General features: G+C 33.2%; 1 protein-coding gene across 10 annotated transcripts in view; it reads right to left on the bottom strand.

Moving 5' to 3' along the window:
• Dmd (dystrophin) overlaps positions 1 to 20,558 on the bottom strand; it is a 2,242,690-nt gene that overhangs the window by 1,254,238 nt on the left and 967,894 nt on the right. For all 10 annotated transcript variants that reach the window (XM_052732199.1, XM_052732319.1, XM_052732309.1 and 7 more), the window contains 4 exons: positions 12,791 to 12,901; positions 12,288 to 12,461; positions 9,039 to 9,194; positions 672 to 842 (listed from right to left, as the gene is read on the bottom strand). In XM_052732199.1, the coding sequence (XP_052588159.1) occupies positions 672 to 842; positions 9,039 to 9,194; positions 12,288 to 12,461; positions 12,791 to 12,901 (612 nt within the window). The remainder of the gene's footprint in view (positions 1 to 671; positions 843 to 9,038; positions 9,195 to 12,287; positions 12,462 to 12,790; positions 12,902 to 20,558) is intronic.

The raw sequence follows: 20,558 nt of genomic DNA, 5'->3' as shown, positions 1-20,558 counted from the left end.
ATTAGGACAATTTCAAGTACTCTAGTAATTAATCACCTAGAAAAATATTAAGCTATGAGTGTTTGACCTTAAATTCTAAGCAGCAATAAATGTCTCTCTGGCTGTCAAGAGAAATGACAAGAATTTCCCAGCTAGAACGAAAGTAGGCCAAGTGCCCTTTGGTGACAGAAGTGATAGAACCTTCTGAGATCCCTTTAGATTCTTTACGATTATGACCTTGGTAATATTCTGAATTGTCCACAGTTACTGTATCTTGTTGCATCCTCGTTGTATGTTCCAGCTAAGCACTGTAGTTTGAGATAAACTAATAAAACATAGAACTTAATCTCTGTGAATGATATATTTCAACCGTTACATACATGTGATTCATTTAGAACACCAGTAGAGTTCTGAACTCTGTATTTTTAATGATAATGTACACATTTTAAAGGATTTACTCAAAACATATTTATTCATTGTATGCTTTGGAAAGATTCTTCATATAATTTATCATTTGATTTATCAGTCTTGAAATATACAGTTAGACCCTGAGTAAATTTTGAGAAAAGTAAAAATGAAGCAAGGTAGTATTAGTAATTCTATTAATATTAAGCATTACTATTTGGTTATAAAATCATTTACTATATGTTTTCATATATGTTAAAAATAATATTCAGTAATATAGGATTTACCTTTCCCCAGGCAATCTCAGCATCCAAATTACTTGGCATTCCTTCAACTGCTGATCTCTTTGTCAATTCCATATCTGTTGCTGCCAGCCATTCTGTTAACACATTCATTTCCTTTCTCATCTTACGGGACAATTTTAAGCATTTCTCCAACTGTTGCTTTCTCTCTGTTACCTAAATATAATAATAATAATATATTGAATTTGGCTTACTTTATAAGTCAAGTTTATTTACAGTCACTTTATTGGAAGCTTTATGTTTCAATCACTGTAAAATAACTATTTTCTTACATGCTGTTTTCCATCTTATTTTAGAAAAATCATATAGTCAGAAAATTAATAGTAAATAAAAACTCTTTACTAACTAAAATGCTTAGCCAAAATATAGTGCCTTTGTGGGCTATAATGATAGCATGATAACAGAAAAACTATGTGAATTTGTTTCTAAGTAAAATAAAAACACTATTTATGGCCAAAGTTTGGAATAAATAGGCTAATAGAAGACAAACAAAAGATAAGACCTATTTGTCATAGGAAAAATCTATAGTCATTTGACAAAGACATGAATAAACAGGTTTACATGGTTCAAAATGCAAATGAGCCTTTCTCTTGCTTAGGAGGATATCAAGAAAGCAGAAGAATATTTATATACAGAGGCAAAAATATTTGCGTAATATATAGAATTATCAATTTTATCTTCAAAATATTTTCAAATTACTTTTACATAGAACACCACCAACCATAACCTTTCCCATAAACAGAATTTCTATCAAAAGAGGGCAAAATAATTTTAAAACCCCAAATATCATTCTCATAAATTTGAAAACTGATCTTGTATATATGCACATTTACTCTCATGGTTGAAAAGCTACAACATTAACAAGTATATATTCCAACTAGCACTATGGAATATTGTGAAGGAAAAACTCAGTAGAAGTTTAAGTCAGGATCATGTTAATTTGAAATGTTTTCTATCTATACAGTATTTGTTTTCAAAAATGGCTTAATAAAAACTGTATATATGACTACATAACAAAATTTCTTATATTACTACTTTGTTGGCAAAAAAACCATAGAAAGGTGTATTCATTTATTTTGTTTTGTTTTTGAGACAGGGTTTCTTTGTGTATTCCTGCTGTCCTGAGACCAGAGTGGCTAGGAAGAGATCCACGTGCCTCTACCTCCAAAGTACTGGAATTAAAGGCATGTGCCACCATGCCTAGTTAAAGATTTGGTTTTATTAATATACTATCTGAAAATAGACTTAAAGTTAGTCTGAACCTTTATGAAATTGTATAAGAAAATACAAACACAATATGAATGTATATTTATGCTTCAGGCTCTGGATATATGTGTGTGTGTTTGTATGTATGTAATAACTATTAGCATAAAAAATCAAAGATAAAATTATGTCTAAAGTATTTCACATGTTGCAATATAAATGCTGATATAAATTTCAAATATTCAATAAATTGATTTGTTCCTTCATGAACAAATTTTATATATATATAAAATATATTTTAATTTAATAATATATTATTTTAATATAGTTTAAGATAATAAAATATATTATAATATATAATATAATAATAATTTAGTTTAATAATATATTATAAATATATATATATATATATTTTTAATTCTTGGATGCAAATTCAAACTTTTAATATACATCTGTGTATGTACATGTTTATGTGTGTTGTGGGTACTTAAATAGGAGACAGTTTCTGTATGTGTGTGTTTATATACATATGTATGCTTGTGTGTGGACAACAGAAGACAGCCTCAAGTGTTGTGTTAAGGAACACTATCTACCTCCTTTGGAACAGAGTCTGTAATTTGTCTGTGGGTCACCAATCAAGCTAGCAACATCGCCATTTAGCCCAGAGATATTCCTGTCTCTGTTTTCCCAACATGGGTCTATAAGCATGGGCCACCACACCCAGTATTTTTACATAGCTTCAATGAATCCAACTCAAGTCTTCATGCTTGTGAGACATGTGCTTTAATGCCTGTTCCATCTCACCAGCCAGTAGATTCACTGTTTTATTCTTTCCCATACATTATTTACTGGGTGGTAGTGGCAGTGGTAGTGGGTTGAGTGTGTGTGTATGAGTGCATGTGTGTGTGTATGTGTGTGTGTGTGCGTGTGTGTGTGTGTGTGTGTGTGTGTGTGTGTGTGTGTGTGTGTGTGTATGCATATATGTGTTCACATGGACACACGTGTATGGGCTTTCCTCTGCCACAGAGCATGGGTGGGATTCAGAGCACAACTTATAGGAGTTGATTCTCTTCTACAATGTAGGGTTCCAGGGATTGAACTCACAGCATCAGGCTTGGCGGCAAGTTCCTTTTCCAGCTGTGCCATCTCACTGGCCCAGATTGAATATTTTAAGATATTTTAATTTCTACTTTTTTTCTCCAAGGGAATTATAAACAACTACCCTTTAGACTGCAAGGACTTTATTTCTATGCAGGAGACAAAAAAAATAAAAACTTTATATCTTGCTTCTATTCACTGTTATTTTATTTCTATGCTCTATTGGTAGAAAAGGATTCTAGATTCAATGTTTCAAAGAAATCCTATTTTCATAAAGCTAATGCATTATTGATTTTTATTTATTTTATTTTGTTTATATCCAACTAAGTAGGATTTAAAAAACAGGAGACACTGCCACCTTATGGAAATGTTTTTACACTGTCTTTGTCTGTGAGAAAGGGATATAAATATTTGATAAGAATACCAAATACTTTGGAATGTTTGTGTGATATTTTTGTTTGTGTTCTGACAAATAAAGCTTACCTGAAGATCAGAGGGTGGAGCTAGCCACTAGTTAATCATAGAGGCCAGGCAGTGATGGCACACACCTTTTAATCCCAGCACTTAGGAGGTGGAAGCAGGAATATCAGGAATTCAAGGCCACCCTGGGCTATACAAGATTGAACCAGTCAAAAAGAGAAACAGAGCCCGGCAGTAATAGCTCATGCCTTTAATACCAGCATTTGGGATCTCACACCTTTAATCCCAACACTTGGGAGGATTATGCCTTTGATCCTAGCACATGAGAGGCTCATGCCTTTAATCCCAGCACTAGGGAGGTGGAGACAGGAATATAAAGTGGGTGGAGACAGGACCCCACCTCATTCAGTCTTAAGATTTATAGAGACAGGATCTCATTCATTCAGTCTGAGGATTCCTAGAGGTAAGAAGTCTTGCTAATGACTGGCTGCTCTGCTTTTCTGATCCTTCATCTTTCACCCTTGCTATCTGTTTTTTTATTGATTAAGATTAATTAGATTCATGCTTCAGCTGACACTAAAATGCCTCAGTAGTTATTGTTTTGATGGACACTAACAATTGTATTTCGGAGATGACATTGCTATTCATGCTCATTAAAAAAATGTCAAAGCTCGAACACACTAGTGGAAACCCATGAACCCATGGGACTGCACTAGGTCCTCTGGACATTGAAGACGGTTGTTTGGCTCAAACTGTTTGGGGGGGGCACCCAGGAAGGGGGATGGGGATCTGTCCCTGGTGCATGGGCAGGCTTCTGGGAATCCGGTGCCTGTGGTGTGACACCTTGCACAGCCTTGGTGCAGTGGGAAGGGGCTTGGACCTGCCTAGGCTCAGTGAGCTGGGCTCTGCTGACTCCCCATGGGAGACCTCGATTTGGGGGATGTGGGGATGTGGGGTGGCTTGGGAAAGAGTGCTGGGGGGTGGGAGGAGGGAGGAGGGGGGGTCTGTGGATAGCATGAGGAGTGAGTAGAAAATTTCTTAATAAAGAAAATAATGTCAAAGCGTAGTGAACAAAAAAAGAATCACAGGTATTATATGAAGGGAGCCAAGTAGAATATTTCTCATCTAATCGATGAGATTTAGATGTAAGGAAATTTACTTCATATTCCTTGAACATTGCAGATAATCAATGCTTTTAAAATTAAAAGAAAACTTTATGTTTTAAGAAAAGTAATGGATAAAGCCACTATGAACATAGTTGAGCAAGTGTCCTTGTGGTAGATTGGAGGGTCCTTTGGGTTTATGCCCATGAGTAGTATTGCTGGGTCTTGGAGTAGATGGATTCCCAAATTTCTGAGAAACCTCCATATTGATTTCCAATATGGCTAGACAAATTTGCATTCTCAGCAGCAGAGGGTGTCCCCCTTGCTCCATCCACATTTTCTCCAGCATGAGCTGTCACTTGTGTTTTGTGTCATGGTCATTCTGTTAGGTAAAAGAAGGTATCACAAAAGAGTTTTGATTTGCATTTCCCTGATGGCTAAGGATGCTGAACATTTCTTTAAGTGTTTCTCAACCATTTGAGAGTCCTCTGTTGATAATTCTTTTAATTGGATTATTTGGCTTGTTGATATGTCTAGTTTTTTTACTTCTTTATGAGTATTTGGATATTAGCCCTCTGTTTAATATGGAATTGGTGCAAATCTTTTCCCATTCTGTAGGCTTCTGTTTTGTCCTATTGACAATGTCCTTTACCTTACAAAAGCTTTTCTTAGTGCCTCTGCTATTGGTATTCTGTTTGGGAAGTTGTCTCCTATGCCAATTCATTCAAGTCTATTCTCTACTTTCTCTTCTATTAGATTCAGTGTATCTGCTTTTATGTTGAGGTCTTGGATCCACTTGGACTTGAATTTTGTTCATGGAGATAGATATTGATCTATTTGCATTTTCTACATGCCACCATTCAGTTTGACAAGCACTATTTGCTGAAGATGCTTTCTTTTTTTTTTTTTACACTGTATATTTTGGGCTTCTTTATCAAAAATCAGGTATCCATAGGTGTGTAAATTTACATCTGGGTCTTCAATTGAATTCCACTGATCAACTTGTCTGTTTTTATGCCACTACCATGTGGTTTTTATTACTATAGCTCTGTAACAGAACTTGAAATTAAGAATGGTCATAGCTCCAGAAGTTCTTATATTATACAGGAATATTTTAGCTTTCTTGAGTTTTATTATTTTTGCATATAAAGTTGAGTATTGTCCTTTCATATCCTACAAAGAATTGTGTTGAAATTTTCATGGGATTGCATTGAATTTGTAGATTACTTTTGGTAGGACAGCCATTTTTACTATGTTGACTCTACTATTCCATGACCATGGGAGGTCTTTCTATCTTCTGATAGCTTCTTCAATTCCTTTCCTCAAAGACTTGAAATTTTTAAGCATACAAATCTTTCAGTTGCTTAGTTAGAGTTACACTGAAGTTTTTTATATTATTTGAGGTGAGTGTGAAGGATGTTGTTTCCCTGATTTCTTTCTCAGTCTGTCAGCCATTTGTATATAGGAGGGCTATTGAGTTGTTTTTTTTTTTCTTTAGTTGACCTTGTATCCTGCCACTTCGTTGAAGGTATATATCAGCTATAGGAGTTCCCTGCTATATTTTTGGGGTCACTTATGTATATTAACATATCATCTGCAAATATTCGTACTTTGACTTCTTACTTAACAAATTGTATCCCCTCCTGATCTCCTATAGTTTTCTTAATACTCCCACTAGAACTTCAAGTACTATATTGAATAGATATGGAGACAATGGACATCTTGTCTTCTTCTTGATTTTAGTAGAATTGCATTGATTTTTCTCTCCATTTAATTTGATGTTGGCTATATAGGCTTGCTGTATTGGCTTTATTCATAATGGCCAGAAACTGGAAACAACCTAGTTGCCCCACAATCAAAAAATGGAAAAAGAAAGCACAGTACATTTATACGGTGTATTATGCAGTTATTAAAAACAATGACATCATGAAATTTGCAGGAAAATGGATAGAACTGAAAAAAATCCTGATTGCAGTAATCCAGATCTAGAAAGACAAACATGTTTTGTACTCACTTATATGTGGACATTATCTGTTAAGTAAAGGATAATCATGCTACAAACCACAGACCCAGAGAGGCTAAGTAACAAGGAGGGCTTAAGTGGGGGAACATATGGATCTCCTTTGGAAGGGGAAATAAAATAGATTTTATGAGGGAATTGGAGGAAGGTTGGGATGGGAGCATGAGGGATTAGGTGGGGGTTAGGGTGAGACAACTGGAATTGGGGGGGGACATGGTGGACTATGTGGAAATATGGTATAGTAGAAACTCCCTGGAATCTTCAAGAATGACCATAGCAAAGAATTCTAGCAATGGGGGATACAGAGCCTGAGTCGGCCATCTTCTATAACCTGGCAAGGCTTCCAGCAGTGGAACTGCAATATCAACCCAGTCACAACACTTTCAATCTATACTCTGTCCTGCCTCCACAATGTGCTGGTGTAATGGTGATACAGAACTTCTGGGAGTGTCCAACCAATTACTGGGTCCAACTTGAGGTCCATGCCATGAGAGGGAGAACATACCTGACATTGATTGATTAGTTACCCAGGAAACAGAGACTGGACAGCCCAGAAACCCAAGATAGAATGAAACACAACTGAGAAAATTCATTGAAATGATTAATAATGATATTCTGCTATACTCATAGATCAGTGCCTAGCTCAGGTATCCTCAGAGATGCTTCATCCAGCAACTTGTGGGAAAGATACAGAGACCCACAGTCAAACACTGGGCAAAGGGAACCTGGCAGAAGAGATGTGGGAAGGACTACAGGAGGAGGTTGAGGACACCAGGAGAACAAGGCCTACAGAATCAACTAAGCAGGGCTCCTAGCAGATCGCAGAGACTGAAGCAACAATCATGGACCTTGAATGGGTCAGCACTTTCAGCTTGGAACGACAGGCCTCAGAAGTTTGCAGAATACATTACTGTTATTGGTATTTCTCCAGTATATAATCTTGTGATGGAAGTATGAACTATTTAGTCCAAATGGCAATGTACTTAAGTACAAGCATGCAAATTCTGAGGAGAATGAATTTAGAATGGTTTTCTATTTGTGTATTAAAAGAATGATTTCATCAAATACAGTTTTGTCTTTGCTTTATTAAAAAGCCACCTTTGTTGAAGATGCTTTGAAGGTCAATAAATAGAGAATTATTTTTTTCTTAGGCAAGAAATACATGAATTACTGCATTTTATATGAAGATATTAATATATAATCCCTTAATCCTAATGTTTCTAAATTAATATTTACCTCAAATACAACTTTATTTCCCCTATTGGTGATGCATTCTGACATGTTATTAAAAATCATTTCTTTGTACTCCTATCACTTTGTATTAATGATATTATTTAATATCAAATTATTAAGCATAAGCTCTCAAATTTGTAGTTTCAGGAAGAAATAGGGATTTGCATCATTATCAGATTCATTAAATTTTTAGTAATGATCAACTGGTGGTTCTAATAGGCTTCTAATTTCATTTTGTTTTTTTTTTAAATTCCAGCTGATTTTTTTTCTGTAATGTTCTATGTCAAAATTACTCATGTTAAAGGCAATGGTTTTGTGCAAAGAATTAGTCTAGATAATTATTTTTAACTGAAAGAGTAAGATAAGACTGTCACTTTTCCTAACCACACTTTTTTCTTTATTACTGAGTGTACACATCAACCAGGCCTGGTGGAATGTGATTGTAATCCCAGCATTTGAATAGTGGAGGCAGAAGGATGAGGAGTTCAAAGTCAGCCTCAGCTATTTTGTGAATTCAAGAAAAGCCTGTGTTCCATAAGACTATGTCTAAAAAATAAATAAAAATTCCTTATCATCACAAAATTTCAGTGTAGAGATGATAGTAAATATTAAGCTGCTGTGAATAGAGCATACATACTTCTTGAAAACTAAAATTCTTTGATACAGGTCTTGTCAAAGATATATTTAACATGATCTCTCCCCATGCAGCAGCATCATCAAAAAGAAAAAAGAACAATTACATGATGTTAAAAATGGATTGTGAAGGAATTAGAGGAGAGGAAATAAGGAACCGATGTTGTTCCAAACACATATATATATATATGCATAAATGTTTAAGGGAATATTTATAAAATAATTTGAACAAATACATATGTATATATTTTTGTTGATTTCAAACTGTGCTAACTCCACTCCATCAAGATCATTCTAAGTATAATGTGTTGCTCCTATTATGACTGAATATAAAATATATACAAATCTTCCAGTCATCATAAATAGATTTCTTCCCCTGAACAGAGAGGATTTAAAACAAGAAAAAACTTTTATAACTATCTGATTTACAAAAAAATACACCCTTAAGTTTCATATTCTTTTCTAATTGTATGGACAAACAGAGACTAATGGTATCTTAAAATCGATTTCAATTGGAAATGCTCCAATGAGACAGGGAATCACAGTAAGAATTTCTGGTACTGTATATATTTTCCTTGCATGTTGTTTAACAATATACAGTAAATACGATAAAATGTGATTTTGGTTTAAGTAGGTACTCACCTTTGCACCCAGTTCATTATAATGCAATTTCAAAGCTGTTACTCTTTCATCAAGTTCCTTGGGGTTTTCTGTCTGCTTTTTCTGTACTATTTGACGTCCAGTTTTAATCACCATTTCCACTTCAGACTTCACTTCACTCAGGCTTTTATACAAATTCTATGTTAAAATAAAAACCAAACACAAATACTATACAAAGTATGGTGCATTATATTATTAGCACAAATAAACAGACTATATTTCGCTTTAATTGACCTTTTGTGTTCATAATTTAAAGGAAGTGCATTTTGTGGCTGCTGTTATACCATTTTGTATTTTCTGTTGAGGTAACTTAAATATTTGAGATGATATAAATATATGTGCATAATTTGCAGTTAGTCTTACAAATTAAATAGACCATTTATATTTAGTTTTTCAATCTAAATTCATATATATTATTTCAAAATGTAGGATTTTTATTTTAACTGCCCCTTTTATCCAGTTCTAGCCATAAGTTTACAAGAATGAATTTACTCACTTTTCTGATATATTGAGTGCCTATAACCCACTAGAAAGTATTTGCATTTTTGCCATATCAGTAATGGAAAAGTAAAAATTTTACACTGCTGTTCTCATGGTGCTTACATTTAAGTAGGATAAAACATCTGGATATCTAGATCACTGTTTCCACGTATATAATTTCACATGGAAAGAAATGAATTAATCTTAAATATTTTAATTGAAAAATACAAACACATTATATGGGTACTGATAAGAATATAAAGCAATAGAAAAAATATTTCTTCATGTGTCTCACAACTTCGAGCACATACATATTGCTTTACATGGGTTGTTTAGCATAACAATACCTTATGAGGCAAGTATTACAATTCTCAAAGGCAGCTATAATTATCAATATACTGTCAATGCCACTTTGGTGTTACAATTTCTTTTACTTACTTTATGAGAAATATATGAATTTGTATGCATATATGCATGAATATATATAGGTACATATTTTTATGTGCATATATGTGTACATATATAATGACTAGTATATTTCTGCATTAACTTGTTCCATGTTTAATCCAAACAATAATTTTTATTCTTACTTTGAACAATCTTACCAGTAGGTGGGTTGCACTTGGGATTAAAACAATTCTTTCTTTTTTTCTCATTTTAAGTACAAGTCAATGTGTAAAAACAAACATTAAAAGCTGAGCAATTTATCTGATTAATTATGGCCACATGCATAATCTGCTGTGAAATTAATACATCTTTGATGACTGATGTTGATATTTATTTATCAATAATTGTAAATTCATTTTGAAGCTTCTCAATTTTTTACTTAATTTATATCTCACAATGCATAGGAAAAAACTACACTTCTGTTCACATGGAAATCATTGGTTTTTTGCTAGGACATAGTTATAACAATTTGAAATTACTGATACTTCTAAATGATTCCCTATCTGAACTTGAACAAACAACTTTTTGATTTATCATTGTTAAGAGATTTGACTTACAATGCATTTAATGATGAACTCACTCTTTTTAATTAGGAAAAAATATTTACAACCAAATAAGGAAAATGTTCCCTGTCTTTGTGTTTCATGTTAAGAATACATTTATTTTAGAAAAAAAAGAGTCTTATCAAAGAGTGGTATGACATGCATTTAATTTCAACACCTGGGAAGTGGGGACAGGAGGATTTATGAGCTCAAGGTCCACTTGTCTGTATAGTGAGGCCTCATAAAATAACATCATCATCAACAACAACAAAATACATTCTTGATGACAAGGATATGGTTATAGTACATATCAACATGAAGGATATTAAAAAAAGAGAATATAAAATCTGTGAAATAAAGATTTCTTTACAGAAAAAATATTAACATTGTGCCTAACATTTAAACCAGAGCAAGGTAATGTGTGGGCTGTTTTCTTTCTACAGACACAGGTGTCATCATTTTGAGCTCATTAATTGGGAGATAAATCTTATGAGGCAAGATCCTGTTAGAAGAGAGGGAACATCTTTCCCATTGCAAATATAAGTAATGTGGACAGTATATTTGGGACATTTTAATTTTTATTAGTTTTTGAAAATTTTAAGATAGGACCCCATGTATATATGCCTACTCTTATACATCTATTATCAGCAAATCACTGCATAACATTATACCAAATACCCTTTTTGATGGTGAAACTACTTAATAGAATTATTTAATTAAAATACACCCAAATGATTGATGATATTATCAAATAAAATAATTTCATTTTAATCACAAAGGCACACATTTATTTGATAGTACTTGCAAAACAGGAAGACTTTACACATTTATCCAGATGCATCTGAAGCATTTGTAAAGACACCATATTGTTATTCATAGTATCAAATAGATATATTTTATGAACATTTTATGTTATCAAAGGGTTATCTGACTGACAGACTTTAAACACTGATGACATATGATAATATGAGATCTTACAAAGGAATAAATTTATGCTGTAGGTCAGTTGTATCTTTCCTTCTTTTTATTGTTTTGTGGTCTGGTGACATTTCAGTGCATATTCAGCACTACTTATTTAGTGAAAATACATTAGGATTTGGAGTGCCTAGAAGAAATCTGCTGTGCCCTTCACAGTTGTTTGTCTTTAATTTCTCTCAGGTAATCTGTAACCTTGAGAATAAAGATGACTACTGTACATAATTTAAACTTACTGAAAAGCATTATTTCTAGAGTGGTTGTAATTATTATAATTAGTGCTGCAGTTGCTGTTTCTGGGTAAATATATTTCCTTTCTTGATTTCTGTTTAATAATATGTCTAAAGAAAAATTATATAAATAAGACTCTTTTTATTCTGTGCAGACATTGACAAAATTATTGACTGAAAAACACACTTCTGAAATGACATGAAATGACTATTATTTCTATAAAAACTCCTATATCTTAATACATTGCCATTTTGAAATCTTAAAAACTAGTTGCTAGGATTATTACACTTGTGAGAAATACATTCTGTTATAAAAGATTATCCGGGCGGTGGTGGCGCACGCCTTTAATCCCAGCACTCTGGAGGCAGAGCCAGGCGGATCTCTGTGAGTTCGAGGCCAGCCTGGACTACCAAGTGAGTCCCAGGAAAGGCTCAAAGCTACACAGAGAAACCCTGTCTCGAAAAACCAAAAAAAAAAAAAAAAAAAAAAAAAGATTATCAAGTTCTATATAGGCAAGTGAAAATGTGGCTAGATATTTGTCAGTAGGAATACATACCACACAGTGACTTAGTTGTGACTGGACTACTTCCTGTTCAACACTCTTTGTTTCCAGTGCAGGTAAATGCATCTTTACTTCATCTAAAATCATCTTACTTTCCTCTAGACGCTGGTCAAAATTGGCTGGTTTTTGGAATAATCGAAATTTCATGGAGACATCCTGTAATTTTTTCTGTAACAGCAATGTAAGGAAATACTAATTAATTTATCAACCAGTCATATTTTTGTTAATTTTCCTTTTTCTGAAGTTTTACCTGAATAGAAATTAAAAGTAAATAAGTGGAAATTTGTCATTTTTTAAACACAAAGAATATGTGCCCAGAGAATGTAGTACTCTTTATAAATTTGATACTAAATAGTCATATGTTAACTTATCTTTAAACTCTATGTGTTAGTTTTAAATATTATATTCATAGATATCATAGTATTGTTTTTAAATTTTTGATAGCAAAGTTGTCTAAGATATAAGCCAAACTCCCTAGCTTATACAATAAAATATACCTGTGCAACATCAATTTGTGAAAGAACTCTTTGGGCAGCATCCTTCCCCTGGTTATGTTTCTTCATTTCCTCTAAACTGATTTCATGACTTGTCAAATCCGATTGGATTTTCTGTTGGAAAGACAACACTATTAACCAGCATGCACTTCAAATTATTGCAAAACACAGCTCCCTTTCCAAGAACATGTAATTTAGAAATACTCATGAACTATCAGCAATAACACACTCCTCAAAATTAACAAGAATGTCTTTAAAATTCCCTAAATGACCAAAAAAGAAATTATTTTCTTCACAATTGAGATTATTCTAAAAAATCCTTTAGATACAATTTTCAATAGAGAATGTATGTTTATATGTCACATGTAGAGTTGATTATATGTTATTTTTGAAGGTATACTCTAATTTGACCAAATATAAAAATGTCAAAACATATAAGTAATCTAGTTGTGACTGAGGTGAGAAAAATACAATGAAATTCCTATTGGGATATATTGTTTCTGGCTGATTATGTTTCTCTCTGTGTGGTGATATTTTATTTGTGCTCTAACAAATGAAGCTTGCCTGGGGATCAGAAGACAAAGCCAGCCATTATATTAAACGTAGAGGTCAGGCAGTGGTTGCACATGCCTTTAATCCTAGCATTTGAGAGGCAGAGATTCATTGGATCTCTCTGAGTTCAAGGCCACAGTGGGAACAGAAGCAGCAGTGGTGGCACATGCCTTTTTTTTTTTTTTTTTTTTTTTTTTTTTTTTTTTTTGGTTTTTCGAGACATTGTTTCTCTGTAGTTTTGGTGCCTGTCTTGGATCTTGCTCTGTAGACCAGGCTGGCCTTGAACTCACAGAGATCTGCCTGGCAGAGAGAGGAAGTAAGAGGGTGGGGACAGAAAGGTATATAGGTGTGAGTATACAGGAAGTAGCCTCTTTTTGGCTGAGGATTTCTAGCAGTAAGAACATGGCTGGCTTCTTTCTGTTTCCCTGATCTCTCAGTTTTTACCTCAATATCTGGTTCTGGATTTTTTATTAATAAGACTGTTTAGCAATTCATCTTACATCACTCATTCTTTGGAAAATTTCATGAAAACTGATCTAAATGAAGCATACAGTGAGTGTTACTTTTCTCATTGCTATAACTAATGTCTAGTAGTAACAATTTGAGGCAGTGGTGCCTTATTTTGTCTCATAGGTTTAGAAAAAGTCCATTACGGTGGCGAAGTCAAGGTGGCTAAAACGTGAAAGCTTGTGGTAGCATTTGCTTGATCACATAGTACACACCCAGAGATTTTAGAGATTTAGACTCACATAAAGGACTTCCAAACCTCCAGAGGGTTACACTTAGTGTCCTATTTGTGCCAGCCAGGTAACAAATGGTGCCACAACCTCCCACCAGCTATAAAGAAAAGAATTCAAACACAGGAACATGTGGAAGACATTTCGGAAACAAACACTTTCTGTCTGAGATAATTCCTACAGCTATTGATTTTTGAACTTTAAATAAGCACACAATATTTTCAACAATTTCCGACAAGTTTTTGTGCTTCTTTCTTTCTTTTTTTTTTTTTTTGGTTTTTTGAGACAGGGTTTCTCTGTGTAGTTTTGTGCCTTTCCTAGAACTCACTTTGTACACCAGGCTGGCCTCGAACTCATAGAGATCCACCTGCCTCTGCCTCCCGAGTGCTGGGATTAAAGGCGTGCGCCACCACTGCCAGGCTGGCTTATTTCTTTTTTGAATTTTGGTCTGGTTATTTGACTGTCTTGAGTAAAAGAAATAACACACTAAAACTAATCTGCTTGCTGTAGTAAATGTTCATAAAGAGCTTCTTACTTTCTGCTTCTACCTTTGGGGGATGTTTATTCTTAGGATATTCCCTCTTAAAATCATTGCATGCTCTATGAACCTTAAACCATACAGAGGGACCACAAAATATGTTTTCCAGAAATAATCACAGACAAACTGTCTGTGGACAACTTCATGTGAGTGAGCCCAAATGAGCATTCAGGTCACTAAATTATCAGCCCCAAACCTACAATAATCTAAGAAGATTCCAAGACAGAACCACCAGCTGAATAGTTTTTGTCCACAAAACCACTAGAGATGACAATAAATGGCTGTTACAAATACCATAACTTTTAGTTTCTTTAAAAATTAATTTTACTTTTGCCTTTAACACCTGTGACAACCAAGTTGTCACTTCTGTGGAACTGTTCCAAAGTGATTAGAGATTAAATTTTCCTCATTTGTTGAGTAGATTGTGCATACAAAACACTTGGAGGCTAAAAAAATTACATAGAATAAATATAGAGATATTTATACTGTAGAAAATCTCAAACTATAATTATATAGAAAAAATTGAATCCATTTTATGAATTATAAATTAAATGATTAAACATTTTCAGCTTATTCTATCTCAGCAATGTTATAGGACATGTGATGTATTTATCTAGTATTTTTATAAATTAATTGAACATATTTTAATTGAAGTAATAATTTGTACCTATTTATACTTACCTTTTACATTCTTCTTCATCAATATAATCTTCTTAGAGCATGTCATTTTAAAACATTTATCATTGTAAGAAATGTTATTCTGAAACATAACTGAATTTCTTGAATAATTCATTCATTCAGGACTTTGAGTAGTATATGCATTTACTATTACCAATATCAAAAATAAGATAAACAGTGCACAGCCTTTTGAGATTATGTTCAGGACATAGAGAAAAAACATTAGGGATGGAAGAGGAAATGTCAATCAGAAAATTTTTCATACTTTGAAAAAAATTTATAAATTTCTTCAAAAAATCTGTATGTTGTACAACTTTCTACCTTATTATCCATTACATGTTCAAGAAAAGAAAACAAAAATTCTTGTAAAATTATCATCCTGGCTGCATACAAATTTTTTAAAAATCCAACAGAAACAGTAAAGAAGTCAACAACTTTATCTACTAAATATAAACCACATCTAAAATCTCATGGAAATTTCAAATGCACTAGCATTTTTAGAAAACGTAAATCACATAAAACAAATTCCATCACTATATGGGGGTTGCTTGAGTGAGAAGTGTATGCCATAGTCTTTGACATTTAAATACCTGAGCCCCATTTTGTGGCACTGTTTGGAAGGTTTAGGTGGTATATCCTTGCTGGAGGAAGTTTGTCACTTAGAGTGGTCATTCTGATTAAAAAGCCATCATTATTTGCAGTTCTTTTTCTGTTTAGTTTGTGTATTTGGTTTAAGCTATGAACTCTAAGTTCTCTGTCCTTGCAACCACGTCTGCTGCCATGTTTTACCCACCATCTTGGACGCTAACCAACAGTATGGTACCAAAAGGCAGTATAAATTCTCTTATAAGTTGCCTTGGCTATGGTACTTTATCATGACAACAGAAAAGTAGCTAATATTCCACACCATAACAAAATGTAAGATGTTTAAATATGTGTGTGTATGTGTGTATGTGTGTATACATGCTCATGCACATGTGTGCATGCATGCATAGATGTACAGGTTAAATAAAGTTACACTACTCAGAGTGATAATGCTCCCCTTTGTGAACCATAGACCATCTAACAAAATTCTGATATCAGGCATGAAATACACCTCTAAAATTGTTGGCTAATTGAGTTCAAGAGATCCCCGTGGCATTATAGGGTATTTTAAATGGTCCTGGTTGCCTCCCAGAATTTGAAATAATGTCATATTGCTGAAGATATCAAATATTTCAGATATAGGACATGGAGGAATTTAGTTGGAACTGACATGGAAGTCTCTTCCCTGAGGACTCGCTCTCATATAATTAGAAGGACTTATGCAATTTGCCAAGGGAAAGGTAGTAGTACTACCCAGCTGTAAGTCTGTGAACCACAACAATGACTGGACCAGCAAGTTATCCACAGTGCTGCAATGTGACACATTTATCTTGGGGATAACCAACATCTTTCTTCTTGGACTTAAAACTCACTCAAAAGGACAGTATTCATACTGAGTATTGTAAATCTAGTCAACTGCCTATGGCTAGATAGATTAAAGACCAAGAGAGGTAAACAAAATATTGCCAATTTCCTAAACCAACATAAGTTCTAACTATATTTGAAATGCTTGACCTTATACCCACAGATATGTGTAGCCATCACATAAGCTTTGTTTTGTAACAGATGAAGACTATTACAGAGATCCATAACTGGTCAAAATGAAAGTGAGTGTCTATGGGGTGCCCAAACCTAACCTGCAAGCAAACCCTATGCCTGTCACTAAAGGAAAATCACAGAAGAGAGGGTGGAAAGAATTTAAAAGTCAGGGGCCATGTGGTCATCTATTGCTACTGCAAACATGACAAAGGAAAAGTGTATTCATAAACTCTCAACAATCAGTTACCTGAACAGGACATGCATAATAATAATAATACCAGCTAACACACCAGGTGGACAAGGAAAATTGCACATGGTGCCACCAATAGATGAAGAGATATAGGTGGTCAGTAGCTGCTGAAAAATAATAATAATTTCCTGCAGGGACGTGCTCTCACACAGGTTGTCTGATCACAAGTGGTTATCCACAGACACATGAACATAGGAGCTCAGTATGTGTTCACATTGTTTGTGTGTGTGTATGTGTGTATGTGTGTATGTGTGTGTAAATGTAACAATAATAATTAAAGGAGAGATTAAGAATTTGGGAAGGGGTATATTGAACATGTTGGAGGGCACAGAGGAAAGGGCAGGAGATATTTAGTCTGCAAGTATGAAGTTCTAAAATAAAAATAGGTATTTAAAAATACAGTAACTATACCCATAAATAAAATTATTTACATATTAAATAAAACAACTGAAATGAAAATACCAATTTTTCATTAAAGATGGTAATAGGTGAAATTATAAAACAAAATAATTCAATCAAACATAAGTGATATTTCCAATATAGTATAAGTAAGTGCTCTAAGCACAGCTTTTTATAATACTTTACCTCATCAGATAATTCTCATGTATCAAATTGACATAAAATGGCAAACAATTAAACTGTAGCTCCCTGAATCATGAAATGAATCAAAGAAATGATATCAAATAATGATTTAAGAATTTATTACTGCTAACGAGCAAAATATCTCAAGATATTTAAAAAAAATGAATTAAAAGCTATCAAGCGGAGGCAACTAATTATTAATTTAGAGGTATAACACTGTTGAATTTATAGTTTTATGAAGTAGACAGTAATTTTAAAATTGTATCCTTAAGAAGGCACAATTAAAGAAAGAAAATGTTCCAAAAGATCTTGAATGATTTTTATTTTTCAACCATGAGGGAATATATAAAGATATAATTACAGCCATGAATAAATAAATTAGAAAATTTCATAATATATTTTGTAAAAATTCAATGAACAGAAAAAGAAGATTTTTATTTTGGTTTGTAAAAACAAAACTCACAAATTGTCCAGACAAATGAGAAAGCATTATTCCCCATAGATTTAGATTTATTCTCTCCATTTGTAGTCACATTTCATTTTCATACTTAGCCTCAAAAATGAAAATAACCTGTTAAAATTCTCTTAAATATATTGTTTCACTCCATTGTTTAAAAAATGAATCTCAATCATGCTAGTAATATTGTTATTTAGAGATATCCTTTCCTTTTGTATTGTTTGACAGTCTTGTAAAACGAATTTCAGTTGTTTTTTATCCCATTCTCTTTCATTCCCTTCACTCTGCTACTGAAAACCTCCCCAACTGGTTGCTCCCTGCCCTTATTTCTCTGATGTTTACCTTTCTCTTGTTGTTTTCTGACTGTCAACATGGAATGTTTGTCTGCTTTTTAATAGGTTACAATTACTATCACATTTTTCTTGGACGGAATTATTGACTAAATTCTTGTGCATTTCAGTGACTTTTCCAAATGCTTATAAAGTATCTACCAGGTTGCCCTCATATCTTGAACATTACAGAAGGGAATAGAGGTAGAAAATGACAGCACAGAGGCAAATTTAAAGTAGCAGAAGATTCAGGCAATTAAATCACCCAAAAAAATGAGAAGAAAAAGAAATTGTTATGTGCTCACTATTGTCTTGGTACCTATTTTAAACTAATAATGACCGTGGGAGCTATTTTTGGGAAAAAATCCTCCATAAAAGACATATTTCAATACAGATGAAATCTAACCTGCCTCAAAACACTCAGAATACTATTGTGGGCTTCACTGCAACCATTATTTTATATTGCAAGTTTTATTCACTTTAAGATACAATAATTGAAGTGTTAAAACCTTTTTAAGCTTATAATAGAAACTGCATACCTCATCATACTTTCTGAGAAAACATGATTGTGCATGCAGTCTAACTACAGTAAACGATAGATAATCTGATTTAATCTTTTGTATCTTCTGTAGATAAATACAAGTCAAAACATTAAATTGTAATAACAGTCATTTTAAATTGACAAGTAATCAATCGTATGTAGTAACACTCAGGTAGACTGAGTAGTGTTACCCTTGTATCTAGTTTTGGGGTGAGAACAGTCCAAATCTCTGTATTTCTTTTGTCTTCTCTGTATTTCTTTTGTCTTAGTCCCTGCTTCTCTCCCTGTCCACCCCATCCTGTGTGTGTGTGTGTGTGTGTGTGTGTGTGTGTGTGTGTGTGTGTGTGTGTGTGTGTGTTACTGTATTTTGCAGTACACTTAAACCCAGGATTCTCAAATACTTAATCAACTGAGTTATATTCCCACCATTAATTTGTTTAATTTTCATATATATTCTGAAAAGATGACCCTTTGTAAACATCAAAGAATTAGCCTGTCAAAATAAGTTGTTCCAAGTCATTTACAATCAAAATGTGACTATTTCCATCTTATGTCTGTTTAATTCCCCAAGGAAATTATAAACCCAATCTGATAGAACAAAACCTATAATTATGACTTTATTTTTAACTCATTTACTTTGATAATTTAAAATGTTTAAACTTAAATGTGAACAAGTAGATTCAATGTAAGTTTAAGGCTTATCATCATCTATAAACACAGACAAGACCTCAATTATGCATTCTTTTGATGTGTAGCTTAAAAGGAAAGTTTCTTTTGGTTTAAAACTAGAAGTTTTTGGTTGGTTGTTTGTGTATTTGTTCTTCCATTTAGTGATTATAAATTTAAACCACACTGTCAATAACAAATGAAAAATGAAAAGAAACAGGGAAAGTAAATTAGATCTATTCTGAACTTTGGAACACTAGAAAATCCTATCTTGGTGAATGAAACATTTTATTATTTTGTGATTTGGGGTGTTTTTTCTTTAAAATTTATTTCTTTCTAAAATAGTCCTTTTTTGCTCCTGCTATTTATACCCATAAATTTGTTACATAAGAGACACACTGTATGAAAATGGACATATATTAGAATTATTGATTTAAAACATCCTGAAACTGGCTATAATCTCAGAAAATGGTTCCTGTTTTCAATTATAAAATGTACATTATCAGTACAAAATGTCATCAGTAAGTTAATACTTGCCCCTGATAGGCTATCATACATTTTATAATTTCAAAATCTAAAATTACTTGAGGGAATGCAGGATTTTGACATATGTTAATAACATAAAGCATTATAAACATGTAACTATTCAAATATAGTTACCTGTGTCCTGTAAATTGATTTAATGATTCTTCTCATTTGTTGGCATATTCACATATATGGAATTAGAAACAGTAATAATAATAAATATATATTCATTTTCAAATGTGCATCCACAATGTACATTCTACATGTGTAAACTATGTGTATTGGTTCTCAGC

The sequence above is a fragment of the Peromyscus californicus genome, unplaced genomic scaffold, assembly GCF_007827085.1.
Source record: "Peromyscus californicus insignis strain IS unplaced genomic scaffold, ASM782708v3 Scaffold_10__1_contigs__length_136768540, whole genome shotgun sequence".
In the NCBI taxonomy this organism is placed as follows: Eukaryota; Metazoa; Chordata; class Mammalia; order Rodentia; family Cricetidae; genus Peromyscus; species Peromyscus californicus.
The sequence above is the reverse complement of the archived record's forward strand: the minus strand, read 5'-3'. Positions and strand labels throughout refer to the sequence as shown.